The 27,952-nt window shown below is 40.8% G+C and overlaps 1 protein-coding gene across 1 annotated transcript; it reads right to left on the bottom strand.

The window, feature by feature from the left end:
- Positions 1 to 3,596: 3,596 nt before the first annotated feature.
- On the bottom strand, positions 3,597 to 26,980 carry LOC138949978 (G-protein coupled receptor GRL101-like). Its single transcript, XM_070321760.1, has 4 exons — positions 26,740 to 26,980; positions 20,501 to 21,108; positions 14,739 to 14,785; positions 3,597 to 5,289 (listed from the first exon to the last, which is right to left on the bottom strand). Exons 1-4 carry the CDS (start codon positions 26,978 to 26,980, stop codon positions 3,597 to 3,599), a joined length of 2,589 nt encoding a protein of 862 aa, XP_070177861.1.
- Between the last annotated feature and the right edge of the window lie 972 nt (positions 26,981 to 27,952).

Genomic DNA, 27,952 nt, shown 5'->3' with positions numbered 1-27,952 from the left:
TGTCGGTTCCGGATTCCAAAAACATATAGATATGATATGTTTGGATTAAAAACACGCTCAGAAAGTTAAAACGAAGAGAGGTACAGAAAAGCGTGCTATGGAGCACAGCGAAACCACTGCAGCGCTGAACAGGCTCGTCAGTTTCACTCCGTTTTGCACAAGCGGCAGACTACGGTCATTGTGAAAAAATGCAGTGCGTTCAGTTTCATTCTGTGAGTTCGACTGAGCTTGACTAAATGTTGTATTTTCGCCTTACGCGACTTGTTTTTTCTTTGTGTATATACTATAATTCAATACAAGGTATCTCCAAACATTATTTATCAGAAAATGTAAGTAAATTTGTTTGAATCCTAGAAACCCCTAAATAATGGAAAATGTGTTGGCTAAACAATTCATTGTTTACGTAAATAATTGATTGTTTACGTAAATAATGATTTATTTAGCAACATTGCTGATTGTTTATAAACAATGTAATATAAGTCTAAATAATATATTGTTTACGTAAACAATATATTATTTAGACGTATTTTACATTGTTTGCAGCAATGTTGCTGAATAAATCATTATTTACGTAAACAATGAATTATTTACGTAAATAATGAATTGTTTAGGTAAATAATGAATGGTTTACGTAAACAAAAAATTATTTAGAATTGTTTTACATTGTTTATAAACAATTACTTATTTAGCACATGAGCTTCTAAATAATGATTATTTAGCTAAAACTGGTGAAAAAAACATGAAAAAGTATCCAAATAATTATTTGACAAATGGAATGCCATAGAGTATAATGTTTCCATGCTGCGCAACGACTAGCGTGACCCGTCTCGGTCTATGGTATGGTTAGCCGAGACTATCTGAATGTAGTTTTGCCGACGACTGGTTTTTGGAGTTGATCTGTTAGTTTGATGCCTACAGATTGACTAAATGTTGTTATATCGCTTCACGCGACTTGTTTGTTATTGTTTTTATCCAAAGAAAGGAATGGACGACAACTGCAGCCGCTTCGTACTGCGTGACGCTACCCCCCCCTTCCACCTTTTTATATTTAGTCAAGTTTTGACTAAATATTTTAACATCGAGGGGGAATCGAAACGAGGGTCGTGGTGTATGTGCGTGTGTGCGTGTGTGTGTGTAGAGCGATTCAGACTAAACTACTGGACCGATCTTTATGAAATTTGACATGAGAGTTCCTGGGTATGAAATCCCCGAACGTTTTTTTCATTTTTTTGATAAATGTCTTTGATGACGTCATATCCGGCTTTTCGTGAAAGTTGAGGCGGCACTGTCACGCCCTCATTTTTCAACCAAATTGGTTGACATTTTGGTCAAGTAATCTTCGACGAAGCCCGGACTTCGGTATTGCATTTCAGCTTGGTGGCTTAAAAATTAATTGATGACTTTGGTCATTAAAAATCTGAAAATTGTAAAAAAAATAAAAATTTATAAAACGATCCAAATTTACGTTCATCTTATTCTCCATCATTTGCTGATTCCAAAAACATATAAATATGTTATATTCGGATTAAAACCAAGCTCTGAAAATTAAATATATAAAAATTATTATCAAAATTAAATTGTCGAAATCAATTTAAAAACACTTTCATCTTATTCCTTGTCGGTTCCTGATTCCAAAAACATATAGATATGATATGTTTGGATTAAAAACACGCTCAGAAAGTTAAAACAAAGAGAGGTACAGAAAAGCGTGCTATCCTTCTTAGCGCAACTACTACCCCGCTCTTCTTGTCAATTTCACTGCCTTTGCCATGAGCGGTGGACTGACGATGCTACGAGTATACGGTCTTGCTGAAAAATGGCATTGCGTTCAGTTTCATTCTGTGAGTTCGACAGCTACTTGACTAAATATTGTATTTTCGCCTTACGCGACTTGTTTTTTTAGACCCTTCCGGTCAAGACAATGAGCTGCGGTGTTTGTGGGGGAAAGAGTTTAGAGGGTCTGACGACACTCCTTTGGACTCAGCAAGGGCACGAGGAGAATCACCAGGCCTTCCCCCCTCTTCCCCCCTTCTTCTGCTGCTCCTTCCCAAACCGACATCAGCATCCAAGTGAAACAGGTTCCAACAAAGTATTCCCTTTGTCATGCTTTTCTTGTCTTCACTCTGTACAACAAGACCGACAAGAAGAAGAAGAAGAAGAAGAAAAAGAAGAAGAAGAAGAACAACAACAACACCAACACCAACAACAACAACAACACCAACAACACCAGCAGTGTGCTCTTCAATGAAACAACTAAGTAACAAGCAAAGCATTGCTGCAGAATAAAAAATTTTAACAACTAAAATTTACAATTCAAAAGTCCAAGCATTGAAATACAAGCACATCAATAAGACCAGATTGCAGTGACAAACTGTACATGTTGCCACGTGTTGTAACAAGTAAGCATTTCATCACTGCTCTAGTGTTTAGCATTACCAGCGAGAAGAATAGTTTCCTTTGAGGTATTGCTCCAACGTTTAGCACTAACCACATAACAGAAGAGTTTCCTCAGAGGTATTGCTCCAGCATTTGGCATTAATTAACCAGAGACAGGAACAGTTTCTTGAAAGTATTGCTCCAGCGTTTAGCACTTACCAGAGAAAAGAATAGTTTACTTGAAGGTATTGCTCTAACCTTTAGCACTAACCAGAAACAAGAATAATTTCATTAAAGGTGTTGCTCCAGAATTTAGCATTAACCAGAGAAAAGAATAGGTTACTTGAAAGTATTGCTCCAGCGTTTGGCATTAACCAGAGAAAAGAATAGTTTCCTTGCGGGCATTCTTCTAGCTTTTAACACTGACTACAGACAAGTAGAGTTTTCTTAAGGGCACTGCTCTTGATTTTAACACTGACCAGAGACAAATTGCTTTCTTCAGGATACTGCTCTGTAGCTTGTTTGTTTGTTTGTTTGCTTAACGCCCAGCCGACCACGAAGGGCCATATCAGGGCGGTGCTGCTTTGACATATAACGTGCGCCACACACAAGACAGAAGTCGCAGCACAGGCTTCATGTCTCACCCAGTCACATTATTCTGACACCGGACCAACCAGTCCTAGCACTAACCCCATAATGCCAGACGCCAGGCGGAGCAGCCACTAGATTGCCAATTTTAAAGTCTTAGGTATGACCCGGCCGGGGTTCGAACCCACGACCTCCCGATCACGGGGCGGACGCCTTACCACTAGGCCAACCGTGCCGGTCTGCTCTGTAGCTTTTAATATCACGCTCAAAGTCAATAACAAGCGACCATTCTAGGTTTTTTTTTATTGTCCAGGGGTCCTACATCTAATACAAAGGGATTTAAAGGTAAAACTTTGCTCCCCTCTGTTATGGTCAAGCTCTTTCTGATCCACAAGCATAATCATTATAAAACCACGACCATCAGTGCTGTTGCTGCAGTCATTTTTGTGCAGGAAGAAGTCCTTGTGCGTAAAAAAGTAACTGTCCCGGAAAAAAGGCGCAAAAGCAGTAACTTCTTTCCGAAATAGAACTTGAGCTCTTTTTTTGGAGACCATTAACACACGAATATCCCTAAAACAACCTTCAAAAGAATAATGTACAGGGCTTTGTTTGCTGCTGAGGTGCGTCTGAGTCTAGCAAAGATGCGACAAGATCAGCTTCCTCAGTCGCTCTTCGCGGGCAAGCCTCCTGCGCTCCAACAGCACGTTGACCGTGTAGAGGAAAGGGTTGAGCGCCGAGTTGAGCGGCAGCACCAAGACCGCCACAACCACGTTGACCTCGCCCGGGATTGGAACCCCGCGAGACGCTAACAGACCCAGCAGTCCGATAGGGAACCAGCACAAGAAGTCCGACAGGGCCACAGCCACCAGGCGTCGCGCGATGGTCAGATCCTGTGTTTTCCTCGTGGTGCTAGTGGCGGCCGCAGACATGGCGTTGGCTTGCACTGACCAGTAGATGACCAGCTGCCCGCAGCAGACGAAAAGGAAGAGCACAAAGTTGAGGACGATGACGATGCTGAAGGAGTACCAACTACCTGCAAATTCCTTCCTGGTGACGGGCAGCGGGACGCAAATACTGGTGAGACCATAGAATCGCCAATGTGACGCTACTGGCAGCAGGGGGATTATTGCCAGGATCACACCTGCCAGCCAAGCAACGCTTGACGCCAGGTGCGCGGACTTGAGACCAAAGTGCACCCTGCTGAAGGGGAAGCGCAGCACCAGGAAGCGGTCCAGAGTGATGAGGCACATGATGAAGGTGGACACCTCGCTGGACAGCAGCGACAGGAAGCCTGCCACTTTACACGCAGAACTGTTTCTCCACCACACGTCATTCCACAGGTACCTACCCTGGTACGTCCGGTCAGCCACCCCGAGGAATATCAGGTACACCCCCATCAGAAAGTCAGATAGAGACAGGTGCGTCACGAAAACCCCAAACCCGAGCTTGCTTTTGCTCTTACTCACAAACACTCGGAAGACAAAACTGGAGCCATTTCCAATAACGGCCACGATAGCAACGACAAAGGTCACAGTGCTGTAGGCTTCAGAGTTCAGCAGGTTGGCACAGGATGAGACCTCTTCGAAGGGCGCAGCACACTTGTGAACGTTAAAGTCTGCAGGCAGCAGGGCGGGACAGCACAGCCTGAAGGAGTCCGCGTACACAGCCTGCAGTGACCTCAGACCCTGAAACATCACCTGGGGCAGGTGGCTCACGGGACAGCCGCGCAGGTCAACGACATGCAGCTCCGTCAGCCGCTGGAAACCGTCATCGAGGACTCGCTCTACCTGGCTGCCAGAGAGGTTGAGGTGTTGCAGTCCAGGGAAGGCGGTCAACGCAGTGGCGTTAAGCCGTGGCATGAATACATCAGACAGGTCCAGCTCTGACAGGCGATCGTGTCGTCCCTGACCGCTGTCCAACACTCTTAAGAACACGTTGCCTGACAAGACAACCTTCCTCACCTGTGGCACTCCGTCCAACACCAAACTGTTCAGTGACGTCAGGTTGTTGTGACTGAGGTCAAGATCAAGGAGGTTTGGCAGAGCCAGACCCTCCAGGCTGGAAAGACCACACTCTGCCAGACTCAGAAAGATCAGAAGAGGAGACCCTTTGACGTCAGAGGTGGTGAGTCCACTGCCTGCTGCGTCCAGATAGCGAAGCCCTTCATACTCCCCCACAGCAAACCTCTGCCCGCAGTAAAAGGCCAGTCCCCGACAGACACAGTTAGACGGGCAGCTCAAGTCACACAACAGCTCGTCGTCATGCAGCGGGCATTGAGGGAAGCCGTCACACACGCTGTTGGGATGCAGACAGACAGTAGACCCCCTGCAGCGATAGAAGCCTGGGCACGTAATCCTGTCACAGGCAGCCTCGTCCTCGTGATGCACGCAGTCAAACACACCGTTACAACGGAGATACACCGGCAAGCAGTTCCCGTTATTCGGACACCGAACGTGTGTTTCATGACAAAACTTGACACCATCTGTCCCATTAGGTATGTTTTTCAGAACAAATTCTCCCAGGTTATTGATATCTAGCACACCAGGAGGATTTGTAGTCTGGTTCCAGAGGTGAGGTAAAGGATCCACACCCCAGCAGTCCTTCTCGTCCGCTTTGGATGATGAAGAGCAGTCCTGCCATCCGTTACAAACTTTGTTTCGTGGTATGCACTGTAAAACCAGAGTGAATCTGCTCAAAACAAAGTTGAAGAAGAATCTAAACGAAAACAAAATATGGTCTCCTGTTTGGTTGGTCAACTTCAAGCATGATCCTGAAATCTTTTCTCTTGAAGACAGCTGCTAATCGTGTGTGTACATTAAACATTTTGGAATCATAATTACAGCAGAACATGTCACAGTCCTTTCATAAAATGAAGTTTTGTATCGTGCTAATGCAAAATATAAGCTTCGACTTTGGTCTGTACCAAGTATCACACCACGCATTAGTTGTGTACACCGAAATGGACAGAATGGAAAATTATTCAGTCAATCATTGAGTGCGTAAGGCCCCTGTTGGCTGCAAGAGGCTGTTTTTTCAAGTTCGAAAGTTAATGGGAGAAAAGCCTGCAGAGACACAGAGTAAGCGAGCGAGAGAGAGAGAGAGAGAGAGAGAGAGAGAGAGAGAGAGAGAGAGAGAGACACACACACACAAAGACACAGATAGAGAGAGAGAAACACACACAGACAGAGAGAATTGAATTGAATTGAACTTTATTTTACGAGGGTAACAGAATAAGCAATGTATACATGCTTTTTTTCATCCGGCCCTCGTCCATTGAGGGGTAACAAACAAGAAGAAATAGAAGGAAAGTTCAACAAAAGTACAAATGACATATTTACCATGATTAACATGTCAAGCAACCAATAAAACATTTTAAGATGCATTGTGATTCTTTAGCAATGCTTGAAAATTATACATAACAGAGAAACATTTGTTTGTATAACAAAAAAATCCTTCATGCATTATATATAATCATGTTTTTCAATATAATCAGAGAGTACAGTTATATTTTGCCAGCTGCTTGATAATATTTCTTATAAGTTTTGTAAAAGAAACAGCATGTAATATTCCTTGAATGATGTTTCATGTATTCGTAATGTAATTATATTAGGAATGGCGTTCCACATAATTGCTCCAGAATATGATAGACTCGACTTGTACAGGTCAATTCTTGGAGTTGGGGTCATTAATTTGTTACATTTTCTATGATTTATTTTGAAATTTGAGGCAATTTGAATAAGTGTAGGTGCATTCCCTGACATAATTATATACATCATCACACCTTTTGTTATATGCAAATCTATCTTTGATAGGAAGAATTTGCAATCGTTTATAATGAGTTATGGAAAGAGATGTATTTTTTAAAATAATTAATTTAACAGCTCGTCTATGTAAAATGCCCAAGTGTTTCAAAGTGTTTGCACTTGCAGAGTCCCACACTGTGGAAGCATAGTCAATAGCTGACTGAATATGTGCCTGAAAAAAGTTTTCTTGTGCGTAGGCCTAGAAATTGTTTGATTTTTGATAACTGAAATAATTTTTTTATGTGTTTTTACAAAGTGTATCTACCTGTTTTGACCAAGACAGGTTATTGTCAATGGTTATTTCCCAAGACTTTATGGCTATCAACTTCGGTAACATCTTGATTTCGTATTAGCAATGTCGGAAATCCAGATGTTAGATTTTGTCTTTTTTGCCTCGTGGTAAAAGAGAGAGAGAGACACACACAGACACAGATAGATAGATAGATAGATAGATAGATAGAGAGAGAGAGAGAGAGAGAGAGAGAGAGAGAGAGAGAGACACACACACACACACACAGGTAGAGAGAGAGAGAGAGAGAGAGAGAGAGAGAGAGAGAGTAATCATTTTTAGTTGCATGCATAATTGCTGGTCACCTGATAGTTTCCACAAGAATAGGTTCCAGGAGGACAGGGAGGGAAGACACAGAAGTCCTCGTCACTGTTGTCCGAACAATCAGCCCAGTGATCACATACCAAGGTGTACGGTACTTGACCAATCAGATTGCGGCACGTGTACGCAGGAGGAAGTGGCGTCAGATGTGCTGTACATGACGTAGTCTCGTCACGTGACCAGCACTCACTTTTTAGGTCACACGCCAGAAACTCGTGCGTCACATGCCCTTTTGGACATGCCACTGCTGAAATGCTGAACGTGCTGTTTCCAAGGGTGGGCAACAAGAGCGCCTCTTCAGTTTCAGTGGTGCCAGACTCTGCCGGGACTTTTTCGCATATGGCTGCAGCAAAGGCACGGTAGTTGCATCGTGATAACCTGGTTTCTCGGCGTTGAGCATAAAATCCACAATGACTGGGTTGTTGTCTGTGGTCTACGATGTTAGTTACAAGATTTGGGGCTACTGGAGCCAAGATTCCGTTATGTACAATTGTGTTGTCAGTCCACTGAAAGGCAGTCCTGTACCTACACACAGACAACAAACACAACGCGACAGACAGTCAGCATACGCAAGATTTTGACCTCTGACTGTGTTTGCTGCGATGTAACTGTGTGTGTGTCACAATTAAGCCATGACTTCTCGTAACAAGTCGCGTAAGGCGAAAATACAACATTTAGTCAAGTAGCTGTCGAACTCACAGAATGAAACTGAACGCAATGCAACGCAGCAAGACCGTATACTCGTAGCATCGTCAGTCCACAGCTCATGGCAAAGGCAGTGAAATTGACAAGAAGAGCGGGGTAGTAGTTGCGCTAAGAAGGATAGCACGCTTTTCTGTACCTCTCTTCGTTTTAACTTTCTGAGCGTGTTTTTAATCCAAACATATCATATCCACGGTGTGTCAACTGATTCCGTTCATCCACCGGATGTTTCCGTTCATCCGCAGGATGTGTCCGTTCATACAGCCCCATTTTTATATTTAGTCAAGTTTTGACTAAATATTTTAACATCGAGGGGGAATCGAAACGAGGGTCGTGGTGTATGTGCGTGTGTGCGTGCGTGTGTGTGTGCGTGTGTGTGTGTAGAGCGATTCAGACTAAACTACTGGACCGATCTTTATGAAATTTGACATGAGAGTTCCTGGGTATGAAATCCCCGAACGTTTTTTTCATTTTTTTGATAAATGTCTTTGATGACGTCATATCCGGCTTTTTGTGAAAGTTGAGGCGGCACTGTCACGCCCTCATTTTTCAACCAAATTGGTTGAAATTTTGGTCAAGTACTCTTCGACGAAGCCCGGGGTTCGGTATTGCATTTCAGCTTGGTGGCTTAAAAATTAATTAATGACTTTGGTCATTAAAAATCGGAAAATTGTAAAAAAAAATAAAAATTTATAAAATGATCCAAATTTACGTTTATCTTATTCTCCATCATTTGCTGATTCCAAAAACATATAAATATGTTATATTCGGATTAAAAACAAGCTCTGAAAATTAAATATATAAAAATTATTATCAAAATTAAATTGTCGAAATCAATTTAAAAACATTTTCATCTTATTCCTTGTCGGTTCCTGATTCCAAAAACATATAGATATGATATGTTTGGATTAAAAACACGCTCAGAAAGTTAAAACAAAGAGAGGTACAGAAAAGCGTGCTATCCTTCTTAGCGCAACTACTACCCCGCTCTTCTTGTCAATTTCACTGCCTTTGCCATGAGCGGTGGACTGACGATGCTACGAGTATACGGTCTTGCTGAAAAATGGCAGCTACTTGACTAAATATTGTATTTTCGCCTTACGCGACTTGTTGTCACTTGCTTCGGGAAAAACGTTGTAGTAAGTCGTGTGGGCAGCGCGCTTGTGTGATATTGAAAGAATAAGGTAGCGAAATGGTTGGGCTATGTGTACGATAAGTACCAAGGTGCTAGTGAATCCTAATAATAACACACGCGGGCCGAACGTGGCAAAATTGCCTGATTTTTTAACATTTTCTTGTTTTTCTCGCTCTGTTATCGAATCTGACCCCTGATTTGCACATGATCACCAAAACCATTGCCTGTTACGACATTTTGCTTGAACAGAAGTTTATAGAAACCCATGGCTTTTGTACAATCACTTGTCTTTTGAAAACATACAGATTCCGTTCATACCCCATGTTTCCGTTCGTACAAAAGTGCATGTTTCCCTTCGTACGAAAAGCGTTTCCGTTCATACACATTCGTTAGATCAGAGTGAAACAGGCCCCCACTACAAGTTCTGTGTATTCCAATCGTCTTCAAATAGCACAAAGTACGAATGCGTGTGATATTAGACCTATGTGAACCATAAGATGAATTGAATTTGCAAAAAACAGTTTTGTGTCCGTTCGTACTGATTTTGACGGGCAAATGTGTCTGTTCGTACCACTTTCATCAAATTGTTTCCCTTCGTACGCTTTTCATAACGTTTGTGATTTTTGGTAGAAAGCTTGTGCAATTAGCATTTTAATACCCCTAATTCGACTTATGTATAACCCATAATGCATGTTGTTCATGAGTGCAACAACACGCGACTGTGGCTTTTCTGGTGCAATACCATCCCTGTTTAAAATCTTACTGAAGAGCAAACATTTTGATAAGTGTGTCTTCTTCCAGTTTCCTTACACAATGTCATTTCAAAGATCTAAACTTATGTGAAACCTGTTCAAAATATGCTTTCTGCAAGCTAAACCTAGACATTCAGTCTTTTAGCATTTTCAGATTTTTAATGACCAAACTTTTTTGTTATCATTTTTTAAGCTTTGAAGCTGAAATGCAATCCCATAGTACGGGGGTTGCCTGGCTAAAGTTTTAAACTCAATTTGATAAAAAAAAAATGAGGGTGTGACAGTGCGGCCTCAACTTTTACAAAAAGTCGGATATGACGTCATCAAAGACATTTATAAAACAAGTCGCGTAAGGCGAAAATACAACATTTAGTCAAGCTGTCAGAATGAAACTGAAGGCAATGCAATTTTTCAGCAAGACCGTATACTCGTAGCATCGTCAGTCCACCGCTCATGACAAAGGCAGTGAAATTGACAAGAAGAGCGGGGTAGTAGTAGCGCTGAGAAGGATAGCACGCTTTTCTGTACCATCTTCGTTTTAACTTTCTGAGCGTGTTTTTAATTCAAACATATCATATCTATATGTTTTTGGAATCAGGAACCGACAAGGAACAAGATGAAAGTGTTTTTAATTTGATTTCGACAATTTAATTTTGATAATAATTTGTATATTTTTAATTTTCAGAGCTTGTTTTTAATCCAAATATAACATATTTATATGTTTTTAGAATGAGAAAATGATGAAGAATAAGATGAACGTAAATTTAGATCGTATTATAAATTTTTTTTTTTTTTACAATTTTCAGATTTTTAATGACCAAAGTCATCAATTAATTTTTAAGCCACCAATCTGAAATGCAATACCGAAGTCCGGCCTTCGTCGAAGATTGCTTGGCCAAAATTTCAATCAATTTGATTGAAAAATGAGGGTGTGACAGTGCCGCCTCAACTTTTACAAAAAGCCGGATATGACGTCATCAAAGGTATTTATCGAAAAAAAGAAAAAAACATCCGGGGATATCAATCCCAGGAACTCTCATGTAAAATTTCATAAAGATCGGTCCAGTAGTTTCGCTCTACACGCCCGCACGCACACACACACACACACACACACACACACACACACACACACACACACACACACACACACACACACACACACACACACACACACACACACACACACACACACACACACACATAAACCACGATCCTCGTTTCGATTCCCCATTTATGTTCAAACATTAAGTCAAAACTTGACTAAATGTAAAAAGGACTGATAGAGCCTGGATAATGTTTTTCTTGATTTGTCTAAATTCTGCTCATGATTATCACAGGTGAAGCAAATGGCATTATAGGAGTAACATACAAATGTACATGTTACTTAGTTCAGTCTTCGTTGCAGTGCTGCAAAGCAAGCACAACTGCACAAATCAATCTTCGTTCTTATCAAAACACACAGAAAGCTCCGTCACTGAACACATTACTGAAAAGGGTACGAAGGGAAACAATTTGATGAAAGTGGTACGAACGGACACATTTTCCCGTCAAAATCAGTACGAACGGACACAAAACTGTTTTTTGCAAATTCAATTCGTCTTATGGTTCACATAGGTCCAATATCACACGCATTTGTATTTTGTGCTATTTGAAAACGATTGGAATACACAGAACTTGTAGTCGGGGCCTGTTTCACCCTGATCTAACGAATGTGTATGAACGGAAACGCTTTTCGTACGAAGGGAAACATGCACTTTTGTACGAACGTTACGGAAACATGGGGTATGAACGGAATCTGTATGTTTTCAAAAGACAAGTGATTGTACAAAAGCCAAGGGTTTCTATAAACTTCTGTTCAAGCGAAATGTCGTAACAGGCAATGGTTTTGGTGATCATGTGCAAATCAAGGGTCAGATTCGATAACAGAGCGAGAAAAACAAGAAAATGTTAAAAAAATCAGGCAATTTTGCCACGTTCGGCCCGCGTTTGTTATTATTAGGATTCACTAGCACCTTGGTACTTATCGTACACATAGCCCAACCATTTTGCTACCTTATTCTTTCAATATCACACAAGCGCGCTGCTCACACGACTAACCACAACGTTTTTCCCGAAACAAGTGACGAAAATGGGGCTGTATGAACGGACACATCCTGCGGATGAACGGAAACATCCGGTGGATGAACGGAATCAGTTGACACACCGTGATATCTATATGTTTTTGGAATCAGGAAGCGACAAGGAATAAGATGAAAGTGTTTTTGAATTGATTTCGAAAATTTAATTTTGATCATAATTTTTATATTTTTAATTTTCAAAGCTTGTTTTTAATCCAAATATAACATATTTATATGTTTTTGGAATCAGAAAATGATGGAGAATAAGATAAACGTAAATTTGGATCGTTTGATCAAAAAATAATTTTTTTTACAATTTTCTGATTTTTAATGACCAAAGTCATTAATTAATTTTTAAGCCACCAAGCTGAAATGCAATACCGAAGTCCGGGCTTCGTCGGAGATTACTTGACCAAAATTTCAACCAATTTGGTTGAAAAATGAGAGCGTGACAGTGCCGCCTCAACTTTCACAAATAGCCGGATATAACGTCATCAAAGACATTTATCAAAACAATGAAAAAAACGTCGGAGGATATCATACCCAGGAACTCTCATGTCCAATTTCATAAAGATCGGTCCAGTAGTTTAGTCTGAATCGCTCTACACACACAGACAGACAGACAGACACACATACACCACGACCCTCGTCTCGATTCCCCCCTCTATGTTAAAACTTTGACTAAATGTAAAACAAGTCGCGTATGGCGAAAATACAATATTTAGTCAAGTAGCTGTCGAACTCACAGAATGAAACTGAACGCAATGCAACGCAGCAAGACCGTATACTCGTGGTCCACCGCTCACGGCATAGGCAGTGAAATTGACAAGAAGAGCGGGGTAGTGGTTACGCTATGCTGCATAGCACGCTTTTCTGTACCTCTCTTCGTTTTAACTTTCTGAGCGTGTTTTTAATCCAAACATATCATATCTATATATTTTTGGAATCAGGAACCGACAAGGAATAAGATGAAAGTGTTTTTAAATTGATTTCGAGAAAAAAAAATTGATAATAATTTTTATATATTTAATTTTCAGAGCTTGTTTTTAATCCGAATATAACATATTTATATGTTTTTGGAATCAGCAAATGATGGAGAATAAGATAAACGTAAATTTGGATCGTTTTATAAAAATTTTTTATTTTTTTATTACAATTTTCAGATTTTTAATGACCAAAGTCATTAATTAATTTTTAAGCCACCAAGCTGAAATGCAATACCGAACCCCGGGCTTCGTCGAAGAGTACTTGACCAAAATTTCAACCAATTTGGTTGAAAAATGAGGGCGTGACAGTGCCGCCTCAACTTTCACGAAAAGCCGGATATGACGTCATCAAAGAGATTTATCAAAAAAATGAAAAAAACGTTCGGGGATTTCATACCCAGGAACTCTCATGTCAAATTTCATAAAGATCGGTCCAGTAGTTTAGTCTGAATCGCTCTACACACACAGACAGACAGACAGACAGACACACATACACCACGACCCTCGTCTCGATTCCCCCCTCTATGTTAAAACTTTGACTAAATGTAAAAAGACACACCAGTAACCAGGTTAAGTACTTGTTTTGATCAATATTTTGGCAGATAAACTGCCTTCGTCAGGATGGTATGAAATATTATATGATAATCACAATAGGCAAAACCTGGCAACTTTTACATACCAGGAGAAAGTCAATCAATTATCTACCCAGAACTTGCTGTTTTGTTCACCTAGCTTGCATATTTTGTGTGCAATGTTATTTTTGGCTCACGAAGTGTAGCCTATGGGATCGTAACTTTGTCTGTCTGTGCGTGCATATGTGCGTATGTGCGTGCGTGCGTGCGTGTGTATGTCTGTGGTAGAAACTTTAACATTTCGTCATTTGAAGACGTCACATTATGGCGTAAGAGCGTTAGACGTCACGCGAAGGAATGTCTCGGTCATTGTTATTTTGAGCGGGCCGAGACTAGTTGACAGTCGTGTCTGTAAGTAGGCTACATGCAGACAGACAGATCTAGATCTAGTGTCTCGCTTTCTTGCACAGTGTCACCTATGCTTTCTGTGTGTGTGTGTGTATGTGTGACGGAGTGATTGAGTTTGTGTTACTGTTTGTCGATTTCTTACGTGAGCCTTGAAGGCTTCGCCTCTTGTTATTGATGAAGATGGTGATCACATTAGAGGTCAAGAACGGAAGGTTTGGCGTCAATTTTGAGGAGTTCCATGACAAAAGACACTGTATTTTAGCAATGCCTTGGTAGACTGCTTTGGAACTTTCTGGATAGTGTGCCTTTACGCTAGACGTACTTAGAGTAAAATGTTGGATTGTTACATAAAGATTACACAATGTTCTATTTTAACTTACATTGGGAATCCCAAGAGACGTATTTTTTTAGTGGGGCACTTACCGGGGTCGAGGCTTGCGGAGACCCCCTCAGTGCCCCACTAAACAAAGAAAGTCGCGAGGGATTCGCAACGTGAGTTACAATAGAACATTGTGTCATTTTTTTAGTACACTCTTTTTGCGGTAAGGAATGTGTGTTTTTGTGTGTGTGGACTCAATGCTACGTCTATTAACATCACATACAGGGCCCCAGGAAGTGTGTTGACAATGTTCACTTTTGGTAAGGCCGCCCTTGAAAGTAGTCCCATCATTCCACTGCATATTTCTCACCTTCTGGGCATAAACCACAAATTGGGTTCACATCCGGTCGCAACAACCTGGAGAAACAGCACATCACTCAAACATGAAGTATTTGGAAAAAACAAGTTTTGGAACATTTGACGTCACCAATGCCAAGGTCGCTCTCTTCAGTGACAAAACGATTTTGAGTCGCGCGAAGTTTCAGTCTGATTCGCTGACGTTACACATCTGATGAAAGTATGCGGTGAACCCCGTGTACAGTAAAAAGAAACGATCTTGCAACACATACAGATAAGGATACAGAAAAAAGTGCCAAATTAGGACATTTCTTCATTGTGCAAAATCACCATCACTCGTCGCTGAAAGCATGTTCTCACAGTGTGCACCTCGTTCGATGCAGACGATGGAACATTAGCGTTCAAGGTTTCTCTTGTTATAATTTAGTCAAGTTTTGACTAAATATTTTAACATCGAGGGGGAATCGAAACGAGGGTCGTGGTGTATGTGCGTCTGTGTGTCTGTGTGTGTGTGTGTGTGTGTGTGTGTGTGTAGAGCGATTCAGACTAAACTACTGGACCGATCTTTATGAAATTTGACATGAGAGTTCCTGGGTATGAAATCCCCGAACGTTTTTTTCATTTTTTTGATAAATGTCTTTGATGACGTCATATCCGGCTTTTCGTGAAAGTTGAGGCGGCACTGTCACGCCCTCATTTTTCAACCAAATTGGTTGAAATTTTGGTCAAGTAATCTTCGACAAAGCCCGGACTTCGGTATTGCATTTCAGCTTGGTGGCTTAAAAATTAATTAATGACTTTGGTCATTAAAAATCTGAAAATTGTAATGTGACAAACGGATTTGCACATAATGTATATTGGAGTTATATGACGCAGGTGTACAACATTTCATGGGCCACGAACTTTGAGTAGGCACTGCACGGTGAAATAATGTCACTGGTGCAATGCAGTGCTGTCACGTGTGAGATGTGACCAATCAGAGAAGAGTATTAACTGAGGTCACGGTTGTAGAGACGATAGACAACAGAGCTTGACAGACCACTGAAGGGAGAAGAAGGGTCTCCTGTTTGTAAAGTTTCTCACCGGGCGCTGGGAGGTCGGTTAGACTCGTGCCGCGGTATTGAATCGGTGGATTCAACTGCTGTGTTTACAGGTATTTATTGAATTGATATTTTGCTCGGAGATATTATTTTGCTCGGAAATATTGACTTGAGAAATGACCGGGAGAGTCATGTGTGAATTGGCTGAAAAGCGTGCGGGGTTGTCAGCCATTGTTGAAAAAGGAATGTTTACATGTTTTTCGGAAATGAAGTCGCTTATGAGTAAGCGGGTGTATATACTGTAACCGCATAAGTTAGTTGACGGTAGTGATAAAGAATGTCAGAAAAGTTTATTCAAGTATGGAGACTTATGGTAGTTTAAACTTGTGTATTTTAGCATCCCGGGCCGAGAGGGGTCGCGGAGTGGGGATACGAGACGGGAGGTTCCACCCTTACGTCCCGAGCCGTGAGCTGCGGGAGCGCAGGAGGGAGTCAGCGTGAAGCGCTGGAGAACGGGGACCCCGTCCCATTCCACCACGCGAAGACAGTTTGCGTGGGTGGGGTGGACCAGTACGTGCCACTGAATGGTGTGAGTACGACTGGGAAAAAGTAACCAGCGAGATAGCTGTGCGGAGATACGTTCCCCAAGTAAACAAACACGAGACGTAGAGCGTTCGTGGTTTTTTGATCTGTGTGTAACAGAAATGAATATTGACAGAAGTATTGCCTGAGACAATGACTTCGTGTGTAGTGAGACAGACAGGCTCTCACGGAACAAAGCTTGAAGTACTACGTGGGTGCACGTGAGTTATAGACTGCACGAGAAAGTAACATGTGGGTATTTCTGTGCAGCTAGATTTCTGTATCCTGACAGAAATAGAAACTTTCATGTTGAGTGAAAGTGATTTGTAGAATGAATGGGAAATAATATGTTTATGTTGTGTTGATTGTTTCAATAGAGGTACATGGGCAAAGGGCTGTAACCGTGTTCTTGTCTTTGTGCCTGGTTGGAGTGTTGTGTGTGTGTGTGTGAAGGCTAGATAGTAAACAGAGAGAAGCACGCACAATTTCTGATAGGAGTAACTATACATACACACAGACATACACACTTAAATTCCAGCCGTAACATGTAAAAAAAAAAAAAATTTATAAAACGATCCAAATTTACGTTTATCTTATTTTCCATCATTTGCTGATTCCAAAAACATATATTCGGATTAAAAACAAGCTCTGAAAATTAAATATATAAAAATTATTATCAAAATTAAATTGTCGAAATCAATTTAAAAACACTTTCATCTTATTCCTTGTCGGTTCCTGATTCCAAAAACATATAGATATGATATGTTTGGATTAAAAACACGCTCAGAAAGTTAAAACAAAGAGAGGTACAGAAAAGCGTGCTATCCTTCTTAGCGCAACTACTACCCCGCTCTTCTTGTCAATTTCACTGCCTTTGCCATGAGCGGTGGACTGACGATGCTACGAGTATACGGTCTTGCTGAAAAATGGCATTGCGTTCAGTTTCATTCTGTGAGTTCGACAGCTACTTGACTAAATATTGTATTTTCGCCTTACGCGACTTGTGTTTTTGTAGTTCAGTTGCAAACGAGCATAATGCACGAAATATCATTTTCTCCAAAACAATGACAACGAATACAGATGGTGTGGGAACTTTCACATGTGGTGGGACTGAAAAATTTAGATCGAGCCGGTGAAAAATGCCCTTTTGTTTGGGGTCCATTCTTTTTTTACACGTTGGTCATTGAAGATTCCTGCGCAGCTTAAAATCAAATGTAAAGTTAAATTTGCTGACTTTTGACAAGTGCGCATGCTCAGATAATTACACAATCGTTTAGCTCTCGAAAGCGCATGCTCAGAAAGTTACAGTATGGTTTCCCCGGTTTTTGCAAAGCTTTTATACCACCTTTGACCTTAAATGGAAATAAAACAAGTCGCGAAAGGCGAATTTACTACATTTAGTCAAGCTGTGGAACTCACGAAATAAAACTGAACGCACTGCATTTTTTCACCACGACAAAACTGCTTCGTCAATCCCCGCGACAAGGATATAGCTCACTTTCACGTGCAAAACGAAGTGAAATTGACGAGCCAGTATAGCGCGGTAGCCTATTACGCTAAACAGGAAAGCATGCTTTTCTTTGACCGGCACGGTTGGCCTGGTGGTAAGGCGTCCGCCCCGTGATCGTGGGTTCGAACCCCAGCCGGGTCATACCTAAGACTTTAAAATTGGCAATCTGGTGGCTGCTCCGCCTGGCGTCTGGCAATATGGGGTAAGTGCAAGGACTGGTTGGTCCGGTGTCAGAATAATGTGACTGGGTGAGACATGAAGCCTGTGCTGCGACTTCTGTCTTGTGTGTGGCGCACGTTATATGTCAAAGCAGCACCGCCCTGATATGGCCCTTCGTGGTCGGCTGGGCATTAAGCAAACAAACAAACAAAATGCTTTTCTTTATTCTTTTTAACTTTCAGAGCTTGTTTTGAATACAACATATTATATGTATATGTTTTTGGAATCAGGGAATGATAAGATGAAATCATGTTTGGATCGATTTCCTACATTATAATCGTAGTACTAATTGACCTATTTTCGTTAATTGTGATCACATTTTACCAGTTAACATGACATATGTATATATTTTCTGATTCAGAATTTGATGAAGAATACGATGCAATCAATTTTGAATCTGTTTGAGCCGGCACTGTAACGCTCTCATTTTCAAATCGATTTTAATGACAAATTTAATAAGCAAACTCATAAATGACATTTTAAGCCTCCATGCTGAAATGCAATACCAAAGCCCGGGATGTTAAAAAATCAGGCAATTTTGCCACGTTCGGCCCGCGTGTGTTATTATTAGGATTCACTAGCACCTTGGTACTTATCGTACACATAGCCCAACCATTTCGCTACCTTATTCTTTCAATATCACACAAGCGCGCTGCCCACACAACTTACCACAACGTTTTTACCGAAGCAAGTGACGAAAATGAGGCTGTATGAACGGACACATCCTGCGGATGAACGGAAACATCCGGTGGATGAACGGAATCAGTTGACACACCGTGTTTATGGCTAGCAAATGTACGCCAGTGGTTACATACAATTGAAACTTCGGGAGTATTTGTATCAATCATTTGTCTGAAAACAAGTGAAGCCGTGATTTTTTATGGACGTTAGTGACAGGGGTGGGACTTTCTTGTGGTGAAAAAAGAGGAAATCCCTTTTTTCTAAGGGGATTTTCTTAAATGGTACATTAAAAGCTGTGAAATCGGGTGCATTCCTAGACTAAAATTCAACTCGTTTGGATCAGGTAAAAAATACATTCTCCGCACCCCCCCCCCAAAAAAAAAAACCCAACCATGTGGCGTAAGGCAAAAATACAACATTTAGTCAAGCTGTCGAACTCACAGAATGAAACTGAACACAATGCAATTTTTCAGCAAGACCGTATACTCGTAGCATCGTCAGTCCACCGCTCGTGGCAAAGGCAGTGAAATTGACAAGAAGAGCGGGGTAGTAGTTGCGCTGAGAAGGATAGCACGCTTTTCTGTACCTCTCTTCGTTTTAACTTTCTGAGCGTGTTTTTAATCCAAACATATCATATCTATATGTTTTTGGAATCAGGAACCGACAAGGAATAAGATGAAAGTGTTTTTAAATTGATTTCGAAAATTTTATTTTGATCATAATTTTTATATTTTTAATTTTCAGAGCTTGTTTTTAATCCAAATATAACATATTTGTATGTTTTTGGAATGAGAAAATGATGAAGAATAAGATGAACGTAAATTTAGATCATTTTATAACAAATTTTTATTTTTACAATTTTCAGATTTTTAATGACCAAAGTCATTAATTAATTTTTAAGCCACCAAGTTGAAATGCAACACCGAAGTCTGGCCTTTGTCGAAGACTGCTTGGTCAAAATGTCAATCAATTTGATTGAAAAATGAGGGTGTGACAGTGCCGCCTCAACTTTTACAAAAAGCCGGATATGACGTCATCAAAGGCATTTATCGAAAAAAAGAAATAGCTGGTCTGTCAACAAGCCACTAAACATCTTATAATGTTCTGCGTAGATAATTGATTGACTTTCTCCTCATATGTAAAAGTCGCCAAGTTTTGCCTATTATGATTTTTTTCCCAATTTCAATTGGTCCCTTCCGTTTTTGTTGGTTCGGTTTTGAGTGTACCCTGATTTGAGCGGCGGTCACGTAATCCCAGTTAAAGAAATCTTTGATCCGAAAGGTGTGCTAGATAGCCAAGTGGACGGCCTTAAATGGCATCACAAGTTTGAATGAAATGACACGGGATCTTAAGAGCTGAATTGGGATGTGAAATTTGTCGCAATATTTAGTGTGTGCTAAGTTTAGATTATTAGGGAAACCGATTCGTATTGAATTAGATGAAATGTGGCGAGCAAGGAGTCATTTCTTCTGGTACTGAGGGAGCGGTGTTGTGCATGCCGTTCCTGCCCAGTGATATATGCAACCTCTAAATAGCGGAAGGTTAAATAACTACGCTATTTTCCGCTCCAACGTTAAGAGCATAACATTGCATTTCAGAGCTAATTGCCAAACAGCAAGCTAGGAAGAGACTTTTTACTGACACAATTGTAACATACCACAACTGAAGGACGCTAGTCACTCTAAAAATCCCAATGTAGAAATTCATTTTCTTAAATCGTTGAACCTGAAGAAAGCTTCGCACTCTGATGGCGTCCTCCTCAGTCTTCAGTGTGGCCAGCCTGCCGCCTCGCTCCACGCACAGATCGGAAGCGTCGAGCCAGCTGATACGCCTTCCTAGCTTCCCACGGTAGAAAAGGCAGGCTCGGCCCGACGTGATGAAGCCAGCGCCACACCGCGGTGTGTAGTAAGGGCAGGGAACCTCGTCCTCCCCACCCCTACACTCCCGCTGCAAATTGCACAGGACGTGCTGTCTGAAGTCTGGCCAGTGAGGCACGGAGCAGTTCCACGTGCCGTCCGACAGCTGCTCAGGCATGGCGGTCACGTGATGAAAGGTAAAGTTCATGCGGAAACCTCTCGACTGTCTTTCCCATTTTCTTCGGGGACAGGTGGTGTCATAGGACACTGCAAGCCATGATGTGTTGTGGACAGACGCATTGGGATATTCCTGCTCGCATGTGTCGTAACGCATCTCTGACGTGTCAGTTATTACAGTGAGGAGGCCGACCAGCTCCCCCCAGGGAAAGCTGATCATGATCACGTGGTCAAGAGGAGTGATGATTACTGCCCAGGGGAATTGAAACTCTCCCGCATAGCCTGTTACTCCGTCATATAGTGGCGTTTGCACAGCACCTGGGGAATATTTTAGTAACATGTTCAGCAAGATTTTTAAATTGGCTCTGTTAGAATCGAGGTTTTGATATGCTGAGGCAGATTTTAGCAAATGGCAGTGGATGAAATGAACTTTATTGGAGATTTTGATATGCCGAGAGATGGATTAGAGGATCTTGGTCTTGTGCTTGCGTGTACACACGAAGGGGGTTAAGTCACAAGCTGGGCTCGTATTCTTGAAAAAGCTGCAAAATTGTGTCCTTTAAAGTCAAACTGTCGTTTAACTACCGCCCGGTATTTATTTTTACGGCTCAGTAATTATTTATTTCCCCCCGGTATTAATGTGTGTCTGGCGGAAGGTCGGCAGCTACCAGAATTGGTTATTTTTAGAATTGGAGATTCCTCATGCTTGCTCCTCTCTACAAACAATATTTCAACAAGATTTATTCTTGAAAAAGCTGCAACTCATATACTGGCCTGTAAAACTCAATAAGTCCGCCAACTGCTAAGTGTTATTTATGAAACACCGGTAAGTCCTTACCGGGTTGTCTCCGAGCTGTAAAGTTAGAGGACCCCTCCCCCTCCTGTAAAGTCGCTACCTGTCAGTAACTTCACCAACACTGTCCATTAAAACCGTCAAGTTCGAATAAATCTTGTTCAAATATTGTTCGTAGATTTATGTCCCTCATGGACACACATTGGTGTCATTTAAGCACCGATGCATTGCGGTCAAATACGAGCTTCTGCTCGCGAAAGATTTCAACCGATGCTCGATCATAACGGCGTGTTGCAAAAGCGTGCTTGCGTCTTGTTTAATGCATTACAGTGGCGAGAATTTGGTGTCTGATTCCGTAGCCGAACGGTTATCGAATTCGCCTGATGCGCGATTGAGTCGAGTTCGAATCGCCATCAGGCCTTACTTTTTTTTTGTTTTACTCTTTGTCATTAATTTTGTTTGTTTTTGTTTATTTTCTTCGTGTGCAAAAGAGTACGTTGTAATATCAAAATTGATTTAAAAAATTAAGTTTAGGCGAGAATGAGTTTTTTTTTTAAATTGATGGTTAACATGATATTACCGTTAACTACCTTGAATACGCCCACCCACCCTATGTACCAGTTTTGCCCAAAAGTGGGGGGTGGGCGTTTACTAGGTACTATACCCTTGGCAGGAGCGGGTCCTTAGCCAGAAAAACGATATTTTGGTCATTTGTCATAGAAGTGTTCAAAGGATGCGTTATTGCACAAAACTCCCGGGCCCCCCCACACACACACACACACTAACACTAACACTAACACACAAAATCAACCTCTTCAGATATCACTTCCCGCCAAAGATGAAGCTTTGAAGATGAAGACCATTGTTGGAGCAGTCCGCGGTACAAGCCATCAACAACTGTACGACGAGTCAGGCGTTATTTCACTTTGAGAGAGGCGTAAACGTCAAAAATCGATATTATTTCACAAGATTGTACACCGTAAGGTGCCAAACTACTTACTTGCGATATTGCCACCATTAATATCAATTAATAATCCATATCGCCAGCGCAGACCTTTAGATAGGAAAGTTCCATCGTTTAACACTGAATTATACAAAAACTCATTTCTCCCATCTACAACACAACTCTGGAATTCTTTACCAGACTACATAAAACTTAGTAAGTCCTTCAAGCACTTTTTGTCAAAAAACGATTTAAGTCTGCCGTGTTATTGGTATTCTGGAGATCGCATATCACAAACAATTCACTGTAAGCTCAGGCTATATATAAGTGATCTTAATAACGATCTAGTGAGACGACACGTTGCTACAGATGCATCTTGTGACTGCGCATTTCCGTCCGAAACCGTAAAACACTTCCTATTAGATTGTCCAAATTATCGCGAAGCACGTCAAGAAACCATACATACCCTCCCTAACCACAGTATTCACCTCCCCCACCTTCTAAATGGAGACAGACAGTATTCTCTAGATTTGAACAGGAACATTTTGTCAAGAGTACACTCGTTCATTGAACGTTCAGGCCGCTTTGGGCAAACCAGAATCAATGCTCCACAACCCGGACAACAACTTTAATGTCTGCACAACTCCTACCCATCCCTCTTCTTTGTATTCCTTTTCTTCCCCTCCTTCCTTCCTCTTACTGTCTTTCTTTATAATGATTATGCAACGTTTATTATGTTATGATAATTTTGGATGATTAATGAGATGAGGATGATTATAATGATGATGCTTTGGATTTCCAATTTGGTTTATTTAGACAAATTGTTCAGCCGTTACCGCCTTACGTTATAATAGCCATGCAGGAACACCACTATTAGCTTCTAGCTTGTTGCTGTTACCTGTGTCTTTTGTATACATGTCATGATTGTAACATTTGTTGAAATAAACTTATGTTTAAACCAAAGATGAAGCTTTCGTTTCTTCTTTTTCCTCCCAGTCAAAAATGTATTGCGATTCTCTAGCCACTTCAGAAACCTTTTTCTGTCCAACCCCCGAAGCATGTCTAAGGAAAGGAAACAATTGAAAAACAACAATAACAGCAGACTGAATAATCTTTATTTATTTTCCTTGTCTACTAGTCCACTGGTCGAAACTGGGGGGTGGGCGTTTACTAGGTACTAGGCCATGTACACCTGCATGCAACTGAGGTTTATAAAAAAAATAAAAATAAAATCTCCCCGTGTTTTTATTTCATTCAGTTTGTTTGGGTTGTTGCTATTGACTTTGAAACTGACATGCCGGCGAAAACGCCGGTAACGCGTGCGCAGAGAAGAGCAAGCATCGGGAATCTTCAATTCTAAAAATAACCAACTGGTAGCTGCCGACCTTCCGATAGACACACATGAATACCGGGGAAAAATAAATAATTACTGGGCAGTAAAAATAAATACTGGGCGGTAGTTAAACGACAGTTTGACTTTGAAGGACACAATGTTGCAGCTTTTTAGCCAGCGTGTCAGTTTCAAAGTCAATAGCAACTACCCAAACAAACTGAATGAAATAAAAACACAGGGAGACCCTTTTTATTTATTTTTTTGTTTTTAATCTCAGTTGCATGCAGGTGGCTGCTACCGCATTTTAGGTGGCTTTTTTTTGTCTCTCACCTTTGTTTTTTTAAGCGGGAAGCATCCTTCTTCATGGTTATTTATTTAATTTTTTTAATCAAATGTTTACATGTTTAAGTTAACAAACTTTATTAATAAACTAATATCATCTTAACCAAAGATTTTAAAAAAAACCATTGCAGCCTAAAACTTTTTTTTTAAATCAATTTTGCTATTATAACGTACTCTTTTGCACATGAAGAAAATAAACAAAAATAAACAAATGCCAAAGAATAAAAAAAAAATTACGGGCAGATGGAGATTTGAACTCGACTCAATCACGCATCAGGCGAACGAGAGAACCGTTGGACCACGGAATCAGTTGAAAATAATCGGACACTGTAATGCATTAAAGAAAACGCTAGCACGCTTTCACCACAAGCCGGTATGATCGAGCATCGGTTGAAATCTTTCGCGAGCGGTATCTCGTATTTGTCCGCAAAGCATTGGTGCTTAAATGACACCAATGTGTGTCCATGAGGGACATAAATCTACAAACAATATTTTAACAAGATTTATTCAAAATTGACGGTTTTAGAGGAGGGGGATGGGTCCTCCAACTTTTCAGCTCGGAGACACCCATGTAAGTCTTTCCCGGAGTTTCATGAATAACACTTAGCGGACTTATCGAGCGGAAGTGGTTTTACAGGCCGGTATATGAGTTGCAGCTGTATCAAGAATACGAGCCCAGGTCTGCACATAAGTTGACCTGAGAGATCGGAAAAAATATCCACTCTTCACCCGCCAGGCGGCAGCGACCGGGATTCGAACTCACGACCTCCCGATTAGGAGGCCGACGTCTTACCACCACGCCACTGCGCCCGTCTATAAGACATCTAAGACAGTACTGTTCAATTTTAGCAGTGTTTGCCTCGTCCTTCTAGCGCCAACAAAAAAATAGGTCTGTTTACGGTAACCCGACCGACCCTATTTTTTTCGCGCGACCCTAGACTTTTTTTGGCATTTGGGGAAAAAAAAAGAAAAAAAAATCTTTTGGGTTTTTTTGCAAAATATAACGTAAAAATATGGTTTTTTGGAGAAAAAAAAAATCCCGACCTACCGACCCTATTTTTTTGGCCTATGTTACCGTAAACAGACCTTTTTTTTGTGGCCTAATATGGATCACTTTTTCTTTCTTGCTGATAACTAGCTTGTTTTCTTTCTTGCTGATAACTAGCTTGTTTTCTTTCTTGCTGATAACTAGCTTGTTTTCTTTCTTGCTGATAACTAGCTTGTTTTCTTTCTTGCTGATAACTAGCTTGTTTTCTTTCTTGCTGATAACTAGCTTGTTTTCTTTCTTGCTGATAACTAGCTTGTTTTCTTTCTTGCTGATAACTAGCTTGTTTTCTTTCTTGCTGATAACTAGCTTGTTTTCTTTCTTGCTGATAACTAGCTTGTTTTCTTTCTTGCTGATAACTAGCTTGTTTTCTTTCTTGCTGATAACTAGCTTGTTTTCTTTCTTGCTGATAACTAGCTTGTTTTCTTTCTTGCTGATAACTAGCTTGTTTTCTTTCTTGCTGATAACTAGCTTGTTTTCTTTCTTGCTGATAACTAGCTTGTTTTCTTTCTTGCTGATAACTAGCTTGTTTTCTTTCGAAGAAGTTTCACTTTTTGTTTGGTAGTCCTTCTCTCTTTAGTTAACCGCTTGGACTACAAAGAGCGAAAAACCTTTGATAGATATTCAGCAAAAATTAAATACAGAAAATACTTCAAAATAACATGATACAACTTTGTGTGCAAGTCAGACTAATTCAAATATTCTTTAGATGTATCTGTTTCGGTTCGATGAGAACCTTATTTGAAGCACACCAGAAAACTAAAGAAACTTATCAAAAACAGAGAGAAAATAAATGAAATTAGCAACTTCCACTAAAAGAAGACTATTTGTTATATTTTTTTTAATGCTGGAGGGCTAGTTATAGGTTATTTTCAGCAAGCTTCTTACTGAACTAATGAAACCAGCCTTTAGCTTTTATTTTCTTCTAGTTGTTGAAGGTGGTCCATATTAGGCAACACACACATACTTTGAGATGTTGCTATAATTATATTTGTTTAGTTGAAACTCAAGGTCAACACTGCTAAAATGTAACAAATACAGGCTTCACTGTCATATATAGCAATATTTGTGTGATAACAGCTTTGGCTGTGGACAGAAACTAGTCCTTTTTCAGCATCAAATTAAGAGTGAACGCTGCCAAAAGTGTTAAAAAGGGAAAAGCTTAGACTTAAGGTTTAATGATTGACTAAAGAAAGAACAACTGTCATGGAAGCAAAACAAAAAGTAGCCCATAGTCCAATTCCTGGTGATGAGTTCCGCATAAGAGTCAAGTTAACAAAAGAATTGCAATACTTCATGAATAAATGAATAAAGACAGAAAGAAGAAATAAATAAAGAACATAAAGAACATTACCTAAACATGAATGAAGGAATGAGTGAATGAATGAATGAATAAATGAATAAGTAAAAAAATAAAAACACAAAAAAACAATACATATCCTTTCCTTTGTTGAAATAATTAAATGATTAAATAAACAAATCAACAATGTTACCTTTACTCGGGGATTCGTAGTAAATGGGAGGGATGGGTAGAGGAACAGCCTTGAAACGTAGATTGAGTTTCATCTGCAGCCCCCTATATATCCGCTTCAAACAAAAGTGCAGGAACACAAAGTCTTGTGCAGAGATAAAGAGCTGGTTGTACAGATGTTCCGAGTTGAGATAAACGGCTGTCCGGGAGTCACGTGCCACAATGTCCATCTGGTAATCGTCTGCATGTGTCTCGTCCAGCATCACTGCCACCGCCTCAACAATGAGGTGATGAATATGTTTACAATTATGAGGTGTTGAATATGTTTACAATTATGAGGTGTTGAATATGTTTACAATTATGAGGTGTTGAATATGTTTACAATTATGAGGTGTTGAATATGTTTACAATTATGAGGTGTTGAATATGTTTACAATTAAAGTGTAATTTGAAACCTCCTTTCTGTTAGTGTTGGCTAAGTTTCCCTTTTTTTCTGCTCAGTCTGACAGGAAAGATCTTTATTTCTAAAACTTTTTCTGGCATGTCGCATAACAAATGACTCAAATGTCCGTGTGTAGGCAGTCTGACCACACAGAAAAAGAGGTCAGTCCAGTGGTATAACTAACAGTGTTACCTGTCGCTGGGGGCCCTCAGTTTGACCATACCAGTCCAGTGGTATAAATAACAGTGTTACCTGTCCCTTGGGGGCCCTCGGTTTGACCAAACAGTGGTAGGTCAGTCCAGTGGTATAAATAACAGTGTTACCTGTCCCTTGGGGGCCCTCAGTTTGACCACACAGTGGTAGATCAGTCCGGTGGTATAAATAACAGTGTAACAGTGTTACCTGTCCCTTGGGGGCCCTCAGTTTGACCACACAGTGGTAGATCAGTCCGGTGGTATAAATAACAGTGTTACCTGTCCCTTTGGGGCTCTCAGTTTGACCACACAGTTGTAGGTGAGTCCAGTGGTATAACTAACAGTGTTACCTGTCGCTGGGGGCCCTCAGTTTGACCACACAGTGGTAGGTCAGTCCAGTGGTATAACTAACAGTGTTACCTGTCCCTTGGGGGCCCTCAGTTTGACCACACAGTGGTAGGTCAGTCCAGTGGTATAAATAACAGTGTTACCTGTCCCTTGGGGGCCCTCAGTTTGACCACACAGTGGTAGGTCAGTCCAGTGGTATAACTAACAGTGTTACCTGTCCCTTTGGGGCTCTCAGTTTGACCACACAGTTG

Source organism: Littorina saxatilis, linkage group LG16, assembly GCF_037325665.1.
Source record: "Littorina saxatilis isolate snail1 linkage group LG16, US_GU_Lsax_2.0, whole genome shotgun sequence".
Taxonomy (NCBI): domain Eukaryota; kingdom Metazoa; phylum Mollusca; class Gastropoda; order Littorinimorpha; family Littorinidae; genus Littorina; species Littorina saxatilis.
Note: the sequence above shows the minus strand (reverse complement) of the source record. Positions and strands in the feature narration are given on the sequence as shown.